Source organism: Pollicipes pollicipes, unplaced genomic scaffold, assembly GCF_011947565.3.
Source record: "Pollicipes pollicipes isolate AB1234 unplaced genomic scaffold, Ppol_2.1 Scaffold_7261;HRSCAF=8764_pilon_pilon_pilon, whole genome shotgun sequence".
In the NCBI taxonomy this organism is placed as follows: domain Eukaryota; kingdom Metazoa; phylum Arthropoda; class Thecostraca; order Pollicipedomorpha; family Pollicipedidae; genus Pollicipes; species Pollicipes pollicipes.
In genome coordinates this window covers 28,651,574-28,669,843 of record NW_023597054.1, presented here as the reverse complement: position 1 = coordinate 28,669,843, position 18,270 = coordinate 28,651,574, and the positions used below count along the sequence as shown (strand labels likewise).

General features: G+C 50.0%; 1 protein-coding gene across 1 annotated transcript in view; it reads left to right on the top strand.

Moving 5' to 3' along the window:
- The window catches only part of LOC119111272 (alpha-(1,3)-fucosyltransferase 7), a 29,751-nt gene extending 26,794 nt beyond the window's left edge, over nt 1-2,957 (top strand). The window contains exon 5 of the mRNA XM_037235092.1: nt 473-2,957. Coding sequence (XP_037090987.1) covers nt 473-1,052 — 580 coding nt within the window. The 3' untranslated portion in view covers nt 1,053-2,957. The remainder of the gene's footprint in view (nt 1-472) is intronic.
- Nucleotides 2,958-18,270: the final 15,313 nt, after the last annotated feature.

Sequence of the window (18,270 nt, the reverse complement as noted above, 5' to 3'; positions counted from 1 at the left end):
CATGCCATGTGGCCATGGGGGCACATGTTGCTAGGGCTCTCCATGGATGAAGTGAAGTAGGCAATCTTGTCGTCGGCTTGTTGTCGGCGCAAGCGACGTCTCAGATCGTGGTAGGCTTCCCAGTTGGCCAAATCGCGGCAGACTTCCCAGTTCCCAGTCATACCTTCCGTGTGAGTGCTGGGGTGGGTTCTCTTTTTTTCATCGAGATCGGTTTCAGCTAAACCCACTGCAGAGCATGCATGACTATTTGAATCCTGCTTGAGCCAACTAATTCATCCCGCAGCCTCGCACGGAGGGTCACATGTTGCACAGTGTTACAGACCGCAAACTCTTGGAATTAGGCCCGCGTACTTTCAGCACTTATGACTGATGACATGCTGCTCTTGTTTTCAGCACTATGGCTGATGACATGTAGCCCTTACTTTCAGCACTATGACTGATGACTCAGCTTGTCGTGCATGGGTGCCCGCAGGAAGGTGGCCGCCGCCTGGGTGGTTTCCCACTGTCCATCCCACTCGAAACGGGAGGTGTACGTCAAGAAGCTCGCTCGCTCCCTGCAGGTGGACATCTACGGCAAATGTGGGACACTCAGGTGTCCCAGTGACAAAAGAAAGTCCGCCCCGAGGATCGACTGTTACCGGAGCGTAGCTGCCACGCACTTCTTCTACCTGTCGTTCGAAAACAGTCTGTGCGAGGACTACATCACGGAGAAGTTCTGGCTGGCTCTGCGTGCGGGCCTGGTGCCGGTGGTGCGCGGCCCGCCACCAGAGGCGTACCAACGCGTCGCGCCGCCCCACTCCTTCATCCACGTGCAGGATTTCCAGAGCGTTAGCGGGCTGGCGGCCTACCTCAGCTCACTCATGCACAACCGCACCGCGTACGAAAGCTACTTCGCGTGGAGGAGCAGCTACCGCGTGCGATTTGACGATAAAGTATGTGATCTCTGCGCCTACCTCAGCCAAGAGCAGCCGACGAAAGCAGTCAGACTGTCGGAGGTGTGGGGAACAGACCAGCACTGTGTCAGCGGGGATGCTCTCAATGCAGGAAGCTGAGTGATGCCGCTGCTGGGTTGCGCTGCTGCTCGGCTGCGGCCCGAGTGCATGCCAGGTTATGCGCTGGCTTTTTTAAAGACGCCCCACGTGTTACGTTTTCGTAAAGGATGCAAATTGTTGCGTTTTGTTGCATGCTATGCCGCTCTAAAAACGTTGGTCCGTCGGCTTGTGCACTGACGGCACCCCGCGAGAGCGTTACTAATTGCAGCCAGATATGGTCGGCACGTGGCCGGCGACGAAGCTAAGGTTTGTGATATGAGCAGCAGATGGCTCTGCCTACCACGAGTGAAGCAAATCTGACAGCAACCGGCAACTCGCAAGACTTCCCTTACAATCAGAGGAGTCACTTCATAAACTTTCGGGCCCGAGCCCCCTTAATGCCAACCTGTGATGTTTTTGACACATTAACTCCTTCATATGTTGCGCCAGCATGCAAATGACAAGGCTTTTGATTGAGATAAAGATCGATTGATTGCGATATGCAGCAGCTGTTGAAATCATCCTTCCTCTTATCCTATATCCTACTTCACCTTCCATCCACGCGCCACCCCGCTTGTGCAGAGCAGGCTGCATGCGTCAGCCACGAGGGGAAGGGGGACCCGTGGGAAGGGAGACCCCAACCGTGAGCCGGGTGCCCAGAGCGCATGCGCGGTTTAAAGTTCGGTAGTTGATCTCCCAAGTATGCAAGTCAACCTCACCGTTTACCATTCACCTTCATCCCATAGTCCTGAAACGATCACCTCTGATTGAAAGGGCTATAATTAAAAAAGGCTTTTGAAATAATTTGAGCCTCTTCTGCCCCATCCTGTTTCATGCCTCATTCCAGCGACACCTCGCTTGACCGTGGCAGGCTGCATGTGTCAGCCACGAGTGGGCCGAGAGCCCCGTGGGAAGGGAACCCCAACTCGGTGCCCAGCGCACATGCGCAGGTAAAAGCCCGGTGGTTGGCCCACAGGCGCATGCTTCGCCGTTGCCCCACATGCCTCACCGTTAATCATTTCCGTTCGTCCCATAGCCCTAAAATGGTCACTTCTGGTCGAAAGGGCTCGAATCCAAACATCCAAACAACAACTAAAGCTTTTGAAAGAAGAGGGTGGCCAAATAAAAGTTAGCGCGTTTTCCCCAAAAGATGCAAGCGCGATTGTGGCATAATCGTGGCTGCTATCAGCACCAGCGTTAGTCATTAGTAATTCCTCACTAAGATTTACTACGATGCTTTTTGTGGAATTATGTCTAAACTTGTCGACAAAGGCAGCACTCATTCAATTAAAATGGAATGTCATTCCTCTACAGGAAAACAATTTTGAGTCAAGAAACATTTTAAAAATTAGTTTTAACGTCGAAGGCACAAATTTAAGCGGCTGACATCCCAGACGAAATCAATTTTTGGGGTAAGTAAGAGGGTCAACCATTCTGATTCGCTCCCCTGCCCACTGATTTTAGAAAGTGACACCTCTGCACGCAGTGTCCTTTTCGCGTGAGTTCCAACTTTTATGTCGGAGGTGTGGAAAAGTTCAAGTGTTTTTGTCACCCCAAATGTAACGAAAACCAAGTGAAATGGGCAGGCGACAGGATTTAAGAAAGGGCTGAGGCACGATGAATATGGTGGCTGGCGATGGAACCCGTCTAAGGCTTGAGCAAATTAGGCAAATGTGAGACAATGTGCCACCAGATTTGAGTACAGCTACTTACTCAAAATATTGGCCTGTATGTGGAGGCAAATAACAAACAGAAATACTTGGGCCCATCAATGCATGCGAAATACAATCGAACGCCCAGTAATCAAGAACCCAAACGTCTTTATCGTGTAGGCCATGCCACATGGACAAGGGCGGCCCCACAGCCTTTTGATAGGGGGAGGGTGATGAGATCATAATCACAACGAAGCTTGAATAAAAAATGGTTCAGGAATCATGCCTTTAATAGCTGGCGTTCTCGTAAATGACCATCACGCGACACTACGGTAAGGCATGAGGCGCGGAGCGGGGATCAGGCACGGGCTAAGACCGCCAACTCTCTGAATATTTAGCATTGGCCCTGTGGGTATTGACTGTAAAGAAGTAATCCAAGCTACTATCTTTCACACCTTTCTTTCCCAAGGACGTTCGCTCTCCCATGTTGGCGGAAATCTTATCACATTTTCGTAGTTTTTGTTTCTTAGCACAATGCACTGTTATCATTGAGACCAAAGGGGCCTATCATCTATCAGTGTCTAAACGTAGATATGTCCAATGCGAAAGCTTGGCGGGATAATATTTTATGTAACTGTGCCCCGCAACTACACTTTGGCTCGGACGCCCGATTCTAAATGTTATTTGCTAGCTTATGTGAACAAATAACAGAACGTAGACGAGGCTCTTATCATGGTGGCGATAAAAGCAGCTTAACGACACGCTGCTTGAGGATAACACAGCCCACACGCTCCTTCCAGGTCTGTACCAATACCGTTTATGGTGCGGCCCTAAGCGCAGCCAAGCTTCCTCTGACGTGATGCATTTGAACTGGCAAAAGGGACTGCAGCACCAGCTGGATCCACTCGATCCAGGGGCGAAGGTGATATACGTGGCGCACTGCCGCTGCGTTGATCCTCCCCCGTGTCATCATTAAGCGAAGCAAGTTCTAGCCCCTGACGCGCGCTGAAACTGCATTTAGCTTTGGCTACACTGGTGGGCAGGGTCATGAAAAGAAGACCAAGTGTGATGATGGCAGGTATCTGTTCCCGCGCGTTTAGCTTCACATTGCGGAGAACGGACTGGAGGATGCATTTGCCTTTTTGCCAAAGGACGAGGGACGGTTGATCTCTTGCCGCTCTGGTGGCGCTACCCATTGGCGCTTCTGACGAGCTGGCGCCAGGTGGCAGGACGGACCGTACCGTGCCTTGCGGTATGGAAGTTTTTCGCCAGCAACTTTTTCCGTTGACCTGACATTGGACGATCAGGTGACAGGGGTTAGGGGTCACCCAACAAGCACTGCTTAGCGTGAGGTCGAATCTCAGAGATCCATCCAATCAAAAAGGTTCAGATACCCTAAAAAACAGAATATGTAAACAATCATGTGACTTCACAGGTAGCTCAGGTTGAAACTCGTGCCCGACTGTTGAGGACATTTGTTATCCCGTCCAAGATATGAAAGCACGCGGTGAAAATAAACTGACGTAGTGTCCGCGAAATCTTCAAGTACCATTGCCGCGGGCACGTAGCCAAGGCCTCTCTCACGTTGACCTATGTCAAATTTCGCCCGAAATCCAACGAATTTGGATCAAACTTCTGCGGAATCCAGTGAATTTGAACAACACTCCTACGAAATCCCCTCGTACTTTCTGTATGCTTCTTGGCTAGGGTGGACATGCTCCGCTTTGCCCCATATTTGCATATTATCGGCAATTTTAAAGACATTGTAGTTCAGGTCACAGACATAGGCTGGGTCAAATGTGATAGCTTTAAAAGATTGCTTGATACCTTTCTTTTTGGAACAAATGATTCATGATTTATTTGAAATATGTCATCGAACCTATTAATCTGTTATTTTCAAGAAGCCATGTATCGCACTGTGCTGAATCTTTACCCCATTCATGCAGTATGTTTTTTCAGAATTGGTGTCGTCATGTACAAGGTATAGAACAGCAGGTAGGATAAAACCGAATGCACCCATGGCAAGATAGCGGCAATATTGTGAGGGGAGCAATCCGCAGGCACATATACGCATAGGAAGTAAAACTTGTTAGTGGAATTTTTCAAAAGCCAATGCAGTCAAGAACAGAGCGAGCGACTCTCAAGCCCCCAGTACCCTCGTCGACGCGCGAAACGCGGATAGCGTCGGACGCTCAGTGGCGGCCGGAGGCAGCTGGCTTCGCGAGGCGGCAGCACGGCAACGAAGCCCCTTCCATGTGGTCGATACTTGCAGCTCGGCATCTCCAGAGCTCCAGCCTCGGATGAGCGGGAGGCCCGGCGAGACACCGCGGATCGAGAGACAAACATGCGACGAATCGTCAGCGAGCTGAGATGGTCATGAAATACTTTATCACTTTAAGGAGATCTCTCTCCCGCACCAGCTGCTCCGCTTGGGCCCAATCCAGGGACGTTAGCTCCGGGCTGACCCTCTCCCAACGCCGCACGCCAGGCACGATCTGAGCACTTAGCTTATTATCTTCTTAACCCGAGCTAGCTTATTTTTTGTCGTTCCGCCCTACACGAAGACGCAGTGTAGAATGTGGGTAAATACGTGTGTTTCGATCAGCAATTTTAACATTTTCTGGATAAAGTTGTGGAAGAGCCGATGCAGTGATACCAGAAGGATGTTACACCTTTTTACGATGTGACCGATGTGGATGTCCCGGGACATGCATGGGCTGAAGATCACACCCAGTGGTCCTATAGACGACTGGGGTTTGGTAACCGACCCAGGTATACTTAGGTCTTTAGCTTTGTTGGAGTTTTGACAGAGTCCGATTAAGGTCAAGTCTGTTTTTTGGGGGCTCATCTTTAATTAATTTTATTTGGACCAGTGCTGTAATGTTTCAGAAACACGACGTTTCGGTGATTCTAGCTATGGAGGGTCGGGTGCAGAGTGATCGAACAGCCGGGTGTCGTCGGCGATGCCATCACTCGACAGCCCAATAAGTGGCAGTGAAGGTCGTTCATAAACAGGCTGAAGAGGATCGGCCCGGTGATAGACCCTTGGGGCACCCCGAAATAGACCGGCAGAGTCGCCGCACCGCCTCTTACCAGCTTCCCCCGGCCGTCTAGGTAGTTGCGGAACCATACTGGGTCGATCCTGCACCACCCCATCTTGTTTAAGAGGACGCCATGGTCAACGCTGTAGAAGGTTTCGCTGAGGTCGGCGGCGGTTACTGAGGAAATCGCGCCGCATTCTAAGTTTTGGCTTATTCATTCGACAGCGCCGAGCACGGCGTCCTCGGTGCAGTGACAAGACCTGTACGCATATTGATCATGAACTAAAATGTTGTGGTCATACAGATACCGGGAGAGCTGATCACAGAAATTTTCTCAGTAATTTTAGACAAGTTAGACAGACGGGAGATCGGGCGATAGCTAGAAGGCTCGTGCACATCGCCCTTCTCTTGACAGATGGGGACCACCTTGGCAGTTTTCTACACTTAGGGGAGATGCCCTTCGTCACAGACACGTTGATACAATGCGCAGCAGATGGGGGCCTATCGCTGCGAAGCAGCGCTTAACTGCCTCAGCAGCACCCCGTCCAAACCGACCACTCCTGACGAGTTCGTGGGTCTCACAGCTCCGAAGCTGAAACACGGCTCTTGCTGGAGTTGAAACGGCGCCGAGACGGTGATGGGCGGTCGAGGGTCCGGATCGGCTGTGACGTCATCGCTCTGGTCAGCCGCGATTCGCGAGCCTACCGACGAAAAGGACTCGTTGGAACGGTCCGGCCTGGTACGTTGCTCAGCCTCGCTGGTGGTTTGGGCTGTAGTTGCTGAGCCGGAAGGCGTCAGGAAAAAATTATTCAGGTTGGACCAGAAATCTTGGCCGTTGGAAGACAAGAGATGACGGCTGAGAAACGATTCTCTGCGAGCCTGCGCTTGCTGATCCTTGATTGGGTTTCGGAGACGACAGAAGACCGCGCCAGACACCGGTGTGTGCAGATCTAGCCAGACACGGTACGTTTGGTCACGCTTACACATGACTTGGCGCAGCTCAGGACTGTTTACAAGCCGAGGGCAGCCCCGTCGGCACCGTATGATACGGGCTGGACAGTGCCGGTCTATGACCACCCACCATATCTTCGTGAAGGTCTCGATCATTTTGTTTATGTCATCGGTGGTGTCGAGAGCGGACCAATCGGCCGGCAGAAAGCCCAAGCAAACTGCGTGTTGGTCTACGCGTCCCCAGCTCCGAGCTGTACACTTCGTGGACAGCTTCCGGAGCCGGCCGATAGGCAGCGTTGACGGCGCCTAGCTAGTGATCACTGATTTTTCTGAGCACTTCTGCTCCGTACATCGAGACTTTGACGTTGGTTATGATGTTATCTAGTGCTGTTGGAGTCGTCAGCAGATGTGTCGGCCGATCGATCATCTGGATCAGGCTTAGCTCAGATAGAGCAACATTGTAACACCGTACATCAGCAGCCTCTGCATTGAGCATGTTTATATCCAAGTTGCCAAGTAAGAACGACCTTTTGTAGCTGCCCTTGTAGCTCCTCCACAGCCTGGCAGACGGAACCGGCTGGGAAACGATAGACGATTCCCGTGCTAAACGGTCTGCCGTCTCGCCATGCTTTGGATAGGCCACAGTGTCTCCAGCGCGCTGGTCGCTGGGGTCTGCAGCACCAAATAGCAGATATCTTGCTTGTGAATGATTGCTACTCCTTCGCCTCTGACTCGCTGGCCTTGAGTCGAAGAAGTCCCGTCTTGTCTAAGCATGACATAGCCCGGAAACACTAGAAGACGTGGCAACATTTCGGGCGTCAGCCAAGTTTCAGAGACGCAGAGCAGGTCGAGGCGCTCTGTTTCGAGGAGATTGTTGACCAGGTCAGCCTTCGGGACGAGTGACTGATGTGGCCTATCCTCACTCCAGAGCGAGATCTCGGCCACTGGCGCTCCTGACCGCCGACGTTCCCCTGCTCCCGTTGGAAGGAGGTGGTGCCGCCTCCAGAGTCCTCTTGTTTGAGGGCGTGTTGAGCCTGCTGTGAAGTGAGGCGTGGGAGGATGACAGCTAGTTGACTGCGGGGTGGAGTTCCGCCGGCAGCCGTCCTTTGTCGTTTTCAGATCACCGGCATGCGCGCCGGTGCCCCGCGCTGAGCGGACGCCCGGCGGTCGCGGTGGTTACCGACCCAACCGAGACGCATCAGCATCAGGTGACCTGGCGTTGGAGACGTAGCGTTAAGTTCGCGTGACTTTTCATAGATGGCTCCACCATCGCATGGGTCAGCACGCATTCCCCCCGGGCAGTTAACGGGCATGCTTCGAAATACGTTCATGGCGCAGGGCTATATAAACGCGGCTTGTTTTACCCGAGTTGGTTACGAGCTTAATTAGACAATATCTGGTAAGTCTTTGAGATCCTCACTTGGCAGTGCCGAGCCCGCGGCGTTGCAGCTGGCGGGGTCTGCTAGCAGTCACACACGGAGTGTAAAACACCCGAAAATTAGGGGCAAGGACGGAGGTGCCGCGGCACTAGCCCCGCTTGAGACGGCAGCAGCAAAAGAACATCTGTACCAATTATCTGAATGGAAAAATATAAGCGTATTAGGAATATAATCAATTGTTCATGATACAGTAGGCACGGGCTCAGTAACTCATTGCCGGAATTTTCGGTGGAAGCCATTGCACTGTGCGTTATAAGACCATCGAATGCTTACAGATTAAACCAAACAGTGAATTGGTGCAATATTCACCAAATCTGTCCATACCGAAACAAGACATGAGGAATCAAATTCATCAAACTTTGACCTCAGAATGATCTCGGTCAGCGCTTGGAGCTCAAAAATTTCTTTCCGGGTACAAACCAGATACATAAATCGCTACTAAAAAGGTCTCATCTCTCCGCTCCGTCGTTTTGTCTCTAATCCCCGGAAACATTGTTCGAAAACATCGTCAAGTGACGTAACCATGCTAGACACTTCTATACATCATGTTTCAAGGCATGCAAAAACAGAAAATACCCGCAAAATTACGGGCGCTATCTATTTCCGTTCTAAAGCTGCTGCAAAATAATGACGGTGGATATGGTGTTAACATGTGATGATCATCGGCCACTGATGAGAGCGCACGAAAATAGCAACCGCGCATGAGGAATTTGGGATATTGCATTGTAGTACGTATACTTCAGTTAAACATCAAATTTTCCTTTCCTTTTCTGTGTGATACCACAATGACCTGCTAATCCGGCATTAAACTCTAGGCACGAAAGACATTGAATGTGCTCGGCTAGTTTAGAGACATACCGTCTTTAAGTGGCCTTTTGGAGTCATTAAGACACCGTAGTAGCAATGTAATCACACCAAGTAGCAATGTAATCTCTTTTGTAATCGTAGTAGTAATATAATCGTAGTAGCAATGCGATCTCTTTTGTTTTGTAGCAGTGTAATCCCACAGATGCGAGAGAACTAATTATCGTAAAAATTGGGAATAGGGGCCCTTAGTAACAAAAATGCGCGAAGAGTAGATGTCCTCCCGCAAGACTATCGTAAGAATGAAACGGTTTGCCCCCCCCCCCCCTATCTGACAGGGGGACACGTCCCCCACCCACCCTGTCCCTTCCGCGGTGGCGCCGCTACTATTTACACATAACGCAACGCTTCTGCAATATTCACAGATCTCCGTCAAAACAGTTCTTTGCTCGGCTGTGCCTGCCTTGAGTTTCAAAAATTTCAATCAAGGTACAAAACGGATGCCAAAAACTAAACAACATTCGCGTCGCTCCGCTCCCGTTTTCTTCTCTTTTGTTTTACTGCACCCCGGAAACATCGTTCGAAAGGGCTGAATAATGAAACAGCCGTGCTTGGCACTGACATACTAAATGTTTTAATGGCAGCTTTGAACAAGAGAGGTCTGACAAATTGCAAGACCATATTGATCTTCACTCTAAAGCCACTGCAAGCACAAAACAGTGGAATTGGTGACAGCACGCGATGTTCATTGACTGGAACGAAGATCAACAGCAGCTGTATCTGTGAAATTAAGGATATTGCATTGCAGTGCGCATACTAGATTTTAGTGTCGGTTTCACCATTTCCTTAAAAATGTCTGTATACATAGCTCAGAGGCACGCAGGCGCAGGAAACATTGAATGTGCTCGATCAGCATAGGAACATATCGCCAAGAGGTCTTTTGAGGACCTAGAAGCATCGTGCAAGTACCTATAGTAAAGTAATCCTACCGTTGTGAAAGAACTTCATTGGGGTAAAAATTGAGAACAAGGTCCTCTTGGTGAAAATTTGTGCCAAGAATACAATTTCGCCAGCAAAAGTGTCGTTAGGATAGAGGGAACGACTGTCCCCTCCTATCCGACGATAGAACGTGAGGCCCCCCTAACCGGTGGCGCCACCCTTGCGCAGGAATGCCATCAAAATCACGTGAAAGCAAGGGCGTCACTTAATACATTTTTTGGGAGGCAGACTCCCTCCCCACTTAACCCGGATAAAAATTAATACCGGGCCAAAGATATTTAAAAACAAAAAATGCCTGAAACATTGGTGCACTAAAAACTGAAAACATTACTTCTAATTTCATGTTTATTTTGCACCCCATTGCATCCTGTAGGTGCGTGACATGTTTTTGTCATTCCAAATCTTTTATTTGTTAGGCCAATTTGCAAGCATTGTTAGGACTGCCACAAGAAAACACCTGGATTGGGCCCAAATTTGACTTCAATATGCGGCAGCCTTTAAGCATAAAATGGCTGATTTTAAGGTGCAAAAGTTTTATAAAATTGGTCAGCGATGTGCTATAAACGTCGCAGTGCAGGACCATTACACGAGCATTCAGACTCCTACTTAGTTCATGGGAACTGGGCACTATGAGCACTGCCAGATTCTCACGAGTATCAAGGGGGTTCAGGGTCTTATGCCCTGTCGCCTAATACGCGGTACTGCGCTGCCCGAAACACAGGCGGCCTAAACTGAAAGGTTTGGATGACACGTACCGAGAAAAAAAAAAACATGGAACGAAACTTCACGGCGAGCGTCAGTATTCACCATAACGATCAGAAATATTGTTTTCTTAATGTATGTAAATAAAAAAACAACGCTCAAAAATCATGTCAAGCTGCTCGAAAAACCTAAAGTAACAGCGTCGAAGTCTCAAGGCAGCGTTCCTATGTTGGATGCAATGTTTTCAATACAAACCTCAGTAGCATTAAAATCCTACACTGGAACGGCCAGTGTAGGATTTCTATGAGTTCTATGTTTTGGTTTTGATTTAGGCCACGTGGTTCTGACCGAGGCGCCGCACTTTGCCCATACCGGTCCGATGCACCCAAAGATCAATCTTCATTTCCACATGGAAGTCAGACACAATGCCCGACATGAAAATGGGTAATTTGATTCTATTATGGTTTTTTGTTCTTTAGTCTTGAAATAGGTTTCTTAGTTATTCTGTCGGTGCCACTGGTTTTCACCTGGATACTGAAACTTGCCGCAAAAATAATAACCAACTTACTTGTTGATTTTCTTACTTTTCCTTCTGTAATTCGTCCCAGCAGCTCAGTTAGTTAGATCTCCTGCAACCCGATTCGCCCACTGGCGGCGTGGAGGGTTTGAGGACTTTATCGCTATGCGCTCGCTATTTGGCCCTGGCTGCCTGGCTGGTGTGAGCTGCGCCCGGCAGCAGCGGGCGCCGTGAAAGTCAGGTGACGTCGAGACGTAGAGCAGGCTGTGTCAAGCGGTGCGGTGCGTTAAGCTTTTGTAGTGAGCGTTGGCCTTTGACCTGGAGCTTCCCGATCGGATAGTGATGTCCGAGCTTACGTGCCACTCACAATGGGAACTGATTCCAGAAATACCGGTACAAATCCCAGAGCAGATTATTTTCTTGTTTTTTTTCATGTACCTTGCCGAATGAGGGTCAAATGGCGATGGATGCATGCTTACCACCCACTCGCCTAGCATGCGAACAGAACCAACCGCGCAGCGGCCTCTTCAATATATTTCAGTTCGGGTCAAGCGTTACTACCACACCGCCGACTGAATGGGTCCGCCATCAATCACTTCCCACCCGCTCCCTCTGACCTGCCTGGTACCGAGGGCATGCGCCGTGACCAGGACTGTTCCGCACAAGAGTTCCGCTTGACCAAGACTGTTCCGCACTGGGGCCAGTAACAGTCTCTGGTTCCAAACTTCCCATCTGAGAGCTGAGGCCTACTGGAGCGCGACGAGACTACAGTCAGTGTGACTGTGCCGAAATGTGTTCAGGACGACAGAATCCGCGTCGCCGCTGACGATGCGTCCCTCGTATCGCTCGCGGCCTGGCTCATTTAAACCAAGTTCAACATCGCAGGCAATGCAGGTTGAGTAACGTGTTTCAGGTGTATCATTTAATGAAATGATGTTTGATTTGTAAGTACAGGTGGTTACACATAGGAAAAGCAAATGCGCGGTGGGGGCTTTCGAGGCCACGTGGTATCTCAAACCAAAGCTGACCTAGTGTTGACTTGTCCACATTCTTATGCTGATACGCAGCACACCACGACACTGCATGTTGTTGCGGCGTGCTGAAGGTGCTGCGGTGCTGATAGGCAGCATACCGCGACACTGCATGTTGCTACGGCGTGCTGAAGGTGCTGCGGTGCTGATAGGCAGCATACCGCGATCCTGCATGTTGCTACGGCGTGCTGGAGATGCTGCGGTGCTGATAGGCAGCATACCGCGATCCTGCATGTTGCTACGGCGTGCTGAAGGTGCTGCGGTGCTGATAGGCAGCATACCGCGATCCTGCATGTTGCTACGGCGTGCTGGAGATGTTTCGGTTGAATGTGTCGCGGCTTTGTGAAAGTGTGTTTCTGATTTACATCGGCGTGCTGCTCTCGTGCATTGAACATTACGCTGAGCTGTTGGAACGTCGGAAAGGTGGGAAGGGGCGGTGTACTTTTTATAAAATGCTAGGAATGCCAGCGAGTGGTTTGTTTCCACAAATGTTACGATGTTGATCGTGATAGAGCAAATGTGGAGCAATGCACAAATGCATGACGGAAATATCGGGTCTCAGCGCGATCGCCTGAGCCGGTCAACAGTCCACACGTCAACTAATCGAGCTTGGGACGGTTTTATCGCGCAGGGCTCAAATGGGCTTGGCAAAACCACTACAGTGTCGTGCATGATGCTGGCAAGGCACTCCACATTGTCTAGAAAAAGGTCTGAAATGGTTCTGTCGCTTTTTCATTTATCATTTATCGCTTTTAACAAGTCAAAAGCGATAAATGCAGCTTGGCTACATGGGATGCATTCAACTGCTCAGTTCGTCAACTTTGCCACTGCCTGGCCAAAGCAAGGCCAGCGAACGTTCGACTCTTAATTCACTTCACCCATATGAGGTGCTCGCACCATTGGTGTAATATATTTCAACTAAGACAGGCGTGGCGGGAATTCAAATATCACAGACAAAATGTGACAAAAATAGCATCCAGGTGCTTAGTGTTAGATGTTCATTGCGCGTTCCAAGATGAATCGAGACAAGCGTTACATGGAAGGTTTGTGTTTTGGAAACGATCGCGGTGAGAAGGCGGTAGTAGCCTAACCGATGCTACGACAGTTTGTCCTGTTTTTTTATTATGTTATGTGTGCAGCATACCGCATACACCAATGCATACTGTTACGGCCTGCTGAAGATATTTTGGTTGCAAGTTTTTGGGATTCGTTTGACGTAATGCCGCGTATGTATATAAACATATAGATAGATAGATATATATATATATATATATATATGTCTATATCTTATATATATATACATATATATATATATATATGCGTGTGTGTGTGTGTGTGTGTGTGTGTGTGTGTGTGTGTGTGTGTGTGTGTGTGTGTGTGTGTGTGTGTGTGTGTGTGTGTGTGTGTGTGTGTGTGTGTGTGTGTGTGTGTGTGTGTGTGTGTGTGTGTGTGTGTGTGTGTGTGTGTGTGTGTGTGTGTGTGTGTGTGTGTGTGTGTGTGTGTGTGTGGTGTGTGTGTGTGTGTGTGTGTGTGTGTGTGTGTGTGTGTGTGTGTGTGTGTGTGTGTGTGTGTGTGTGTGTGTGTGTGTGTGTGTGTGTGTGTGTGTGTGTGTGTGTGTGTGTGTGTGTGTGTGTGTGTGTGTGTGTGTGTGTGTGTGTGTGTGTGTGTGTGTGTGTGTGTGTGTGTGTGTGTGTGTGTGTGTGTGTGTGTGTGTGTGTGCTTTTTATACTAATCGTGAGGCATTCTGCACCTAACGATTGCTGCAGCGTCAGGCGTGCCTGACTGATGCTTTCTGCATAAAAACACAAGTACAGTGTGCCCCATGATGGTTTAACATAAGCACACGACCAAAGCTCGTGTCGTGTTTCATAATAACATATACAATATAAAACATAGAAAAAGTACACGTGTGAACTTTTTAACACCGTATGGTAAAAACAAATGCTTTATGATATGCGAGAACATATATTTACATGCTACGCTCCAGTCTAGGCTTCTAATTTTAGTATCTTAGACATAATTTATTACTCGCTTGAATTGATAATCCTGGCCTTAAAACACTTTTTCAGCGTCCAGGGTCAGCGTCACTTTTTCACACACTTTTTCAGCGTCTAACATGGTTCCATCGCATCCATTGGGCTGTTGGGGATGCAATCCAATGCATCTGTGTATTTTGAGGCTGGGTCGTGTGTCACCGCATGTGCTTGCGTGGCATTTTTATGCCGCTTCTTCCACGCTCGTATGTTAAACCATCATGGTGTACACGGTGCGTGTGGATTTTCTGCCCGACAATGCTGCCGTTGTCAGTTGCGAAACGCGTCGCATGTTCGCGTAATGAAGCAGAAGTGTATCAGTGTATATCGATTTTGGTCAAGGACTTAGCGATTGATCTGTCTTACAAAATATAGTGTTTATGCATGCACTGCTGAATTTAATTAATTTTCATTGATTTTGTTGAAAGGGCCAACACAAAATATGACAGACGCTTAACGAACGGGTGCCACGAACGCCCGATGTTTTTCAGTCTAAAACCTGTGGACACAGCCCGCAGCTGCCCGCCGCTGGCCCTGCACGTCCAGCACCTGCGACCCTGACTGCTGCCAGCTGACGTCAGCGCTCGCTCTCTCTGCGTGGGCGCTGCCCACGCACGCCTGCCTACCGACTGCGCCGCTGTCCGGGCGGACACACAACCACCCACCCGCACACACACACACACACACCGAGCCAGCGGGCCGGCTGCGCCGGGGCCGCAGGAGAGACGGCCGGCTTGGCAGGCAAACCGGCCGGACGGGGCGGACAGCGCTCGACGCCCAAAGAGGCTTCCAACCGCGGCTGGTCGGGCGCTCTGCGCGCCGTGAGAGCGAGAGGCAGGCACTGCTGGAAGGGACTGGAACTACCGAAAACTGTGCCTAATGTTGTTTTCTTGGAGCGAGCGGAAAACTCTCATTCCGAATTTGATTTTTAGTCGCACTTATACCGAATACCAGGAATATTGCTACATTTACGCCTTGTCTTTCACCGTAACGGCGTGGACTTCAAGCAACGTAACAATGAGAGAAACACTATGTCGTCCTTACCTCCCGCCGACCAAGGCTTCGCAGTATTGTCATTGTCTAAACATAGTGAGAAGATTCCTAGCGACAGGAAAAGTAAACTAGTGGTTCAGGAAAGTGTGTCACAACATCGTGCGTATTCAAGTCGAAGCAACTTCCCATATGCTCTTTTAAGATAAGCTTGGGCTGTGGGGGCCTTATATGAGTGGCGCACGCGTGGTGGAGGGGGAAGGGAGGGGTAGGGTCCGACAATAGGGGCTCGCTTTGAGGATCACAGGGACTGAAGAGACGGCTGGAGGTCGCATTAAGTTGCAATGACTCGCAGGGCCGGGCCAATAAATGTCAGTCAGAGAGCTCTTGGCACCAATTGGGAGCCCCCTGAGCCCATGGTGGCTTTATGCTGCCAGACACCATCAGTACCGAACAGTAGGTTCCGCGCCGTTCTGGGCCTTAAGGCCTAATTCCCAAGCAGGGGCAAGGCTGGGGTCCGTGATTTACATTGGTCAGGGACCCTGAGTCAGCAAGGGGCCCCTGTGTTGGTCAGAGGCCCATAATGCCTAGCAGGGCGCTCTGTGTTGGCCAGAGAACCGGAGTCGATCAGGGGCAATTTTTGAGGGGCCGGAAGAGAGGCCATAAGGGTCTCTCCGTACCAAAGAGCGAGGGCCTGTCTGGAAGGCTGCAGGCAGTGAAGGGCTGGATGTGGTTCACATTAAGGACCCCTGGCAGTAGGGCTCGGTCTGATATTTGAGGCTCATTCCTTGTATTCGAGGTGACTCATTGCTCATTTGAGGTTCATTGCTTGTATTTCTTCGAGTTTGAGACCGCAGTTAAAGGTATACAGCAAAATGTTGATAAAGATGTACAGTCTAAGAGAAGATCTGCTATCGATGAACGGTATTTTCATGATCCTTTTAGGCCAGAACCTTCTTACCAGAAGGACGAATTCTTGGCTGATCGCAACTGAGCTCAAAGAAAAGAGTGGGTCACGAAAACGATGGCAGGTAAAATCTAGCTTTTCGATAACTGACGAAGGAAAGAATAAAGTTATAACGAAAGTTCTGACAGGAAGGACAATGATTCAAAAAGCGGTCACAAAGGTAAAACGGATCACTGCAGGCTGAACCACTAATACCAAGCCATTTTCCAGACTTTCACAAGGTCGCAGAATATGCCACCCATGCGACGGCTCGACTTCTGCACTGGGGAAAAGCTCAAATAAATCTGCTAAATAGTCAAAAGTTCAGCCAGATTCACCCGGTCATACTGCGGGCAATTTCGTCGCTTATTATGAGAGCGCGGGTCCACAGTGGTTCTGAGGCTGCGAAACTGACGCTGTCATAAGAGATACGTGACCAGTGCGTGCTCGGAGTTGGCAGTTCCAGTTTGTGTGAAGCCATCACACAAACTTGAACAGGCAACTCGCCTGAACGCTGGTGACGTCACCACATGGACAGGAGCTGGCCTCTGGTCTGAGCGCTGATGACGCGTGACGTCATTATACGGACAGCAGTTGGCCTCTGGTCTGGACGCTGATGACACGTGACGTCACCACACGGACAGGAGCTGGCCTCTGGTCTGGGCGCTGATGACACGTGACGTCACCACACGGACTGGAACTGGCCACTCGTCTGAGTTCTGATGGCGTCAGGTGGTGCCGGCCACTGCTGCAGCCTCGCGTCCCCTGCCTCCTGCCCTGGGCCGTGGCCGATCAGCTGACTGGCGCGCGCCGCTGGTGCGCCGAGACTCCCCCCGCCGCTGCCGCCGCGGCGGTTGCGGCGGGCGGCCGCCAGGGCGAGCAGCGGCGGGCGAGCGCCGGCGGCAACGGGCCGAGACGGGCTGGGCACATTATGTGGTTCGTGGAGCCGGCCGCCTCTGGGCGGCACATCTGGCGATGGATGGAGCCCTACGTCACACATGGCTCCTAAATGCTTACATCATATGTGCCTCCCATATCGCACGGAGACAGCTTTGCTGGGTGCGGGGATTCGCCGCATAGGAACAAGGTAGGGTGGGGGTCTCACTTTCTGTCATTATTTCGTTCCAACACTGTGGCATGGCACGTGCAATACAAACTTAACTTTAAGAAAGGAACTGCTCCAGACTTTTGGGGCGTAGCCTAGCACTCAAAGCAGCTAGTATTCGGCAACAAACATACGATGCACTGTGAAAACGGCTCTTTTTCATTCTAACGTAGCAACGCTCCCGCGTTATGGTTCTTGGAGTGAAAAATCGCAAAAACCTGACCCTAAACTTAGTTTGCACTATACAGCACATGCAGAAGAACCACCTCATAACTCAGACAGCTTTTTATGTAACGGGGTTATCAGACAAGGCTGCCCCGAGAGTAACTGTATATGAATGCTGTATCTCGAAAATCGCAGGCACCATCTGCGAGTATGTTTTCTGGTTTCCAGTCCTGCATCTGGTTCCCAGTTGTTTCGTCATGAAAACAAGCCTGTTGATGTCCAACAGTTCTACTTGATACAAAGACAAAACAGGCTTTAAGCTCCTGCTTTTTTGCCTGGAAGCGGGTTCCATTGCTTTTTGCGAAAACTGGAGCCTTTTTCCTGGGTTTCATTATTTTTCAGCACTCAGTACGTTGGCTCCTCATTCTCATTGATTTATTCACAGGCGCCAGACATCTCGTTCCTGGTTTCTATTGGTCTCCAAAGTACTAGACTCTGGCTTGTAGCTGTCATCGGTGTTCTCATGAGACCAGGTCCTGGTCCCTGGTTGCTATCGGTTCTTTGCAGATATCAGGTCTGGCTCCCTTTTTCTATTCCATCACTTAGACACCAGACTCTGGTGGTGCTGGTTTCCGTTGTCTTATTCGTGAACATCAGCGCTGGTTACTGTTTGGCAGCCATTTGCAATCGGACATATACATCGTGCGAAATAAAAGATGTCCAGCACCGATTCGTAACACTTGCTAACGTGAAGTCACATTTCTAAGCGCAGCGCATTAATACGCACTGGTTCCTGGCCAGAATTTCAGGTAAGATCGTTCTCTCGCCGGCTCCTTTGATTCTACCCTGGTCATTGGTTCCTTT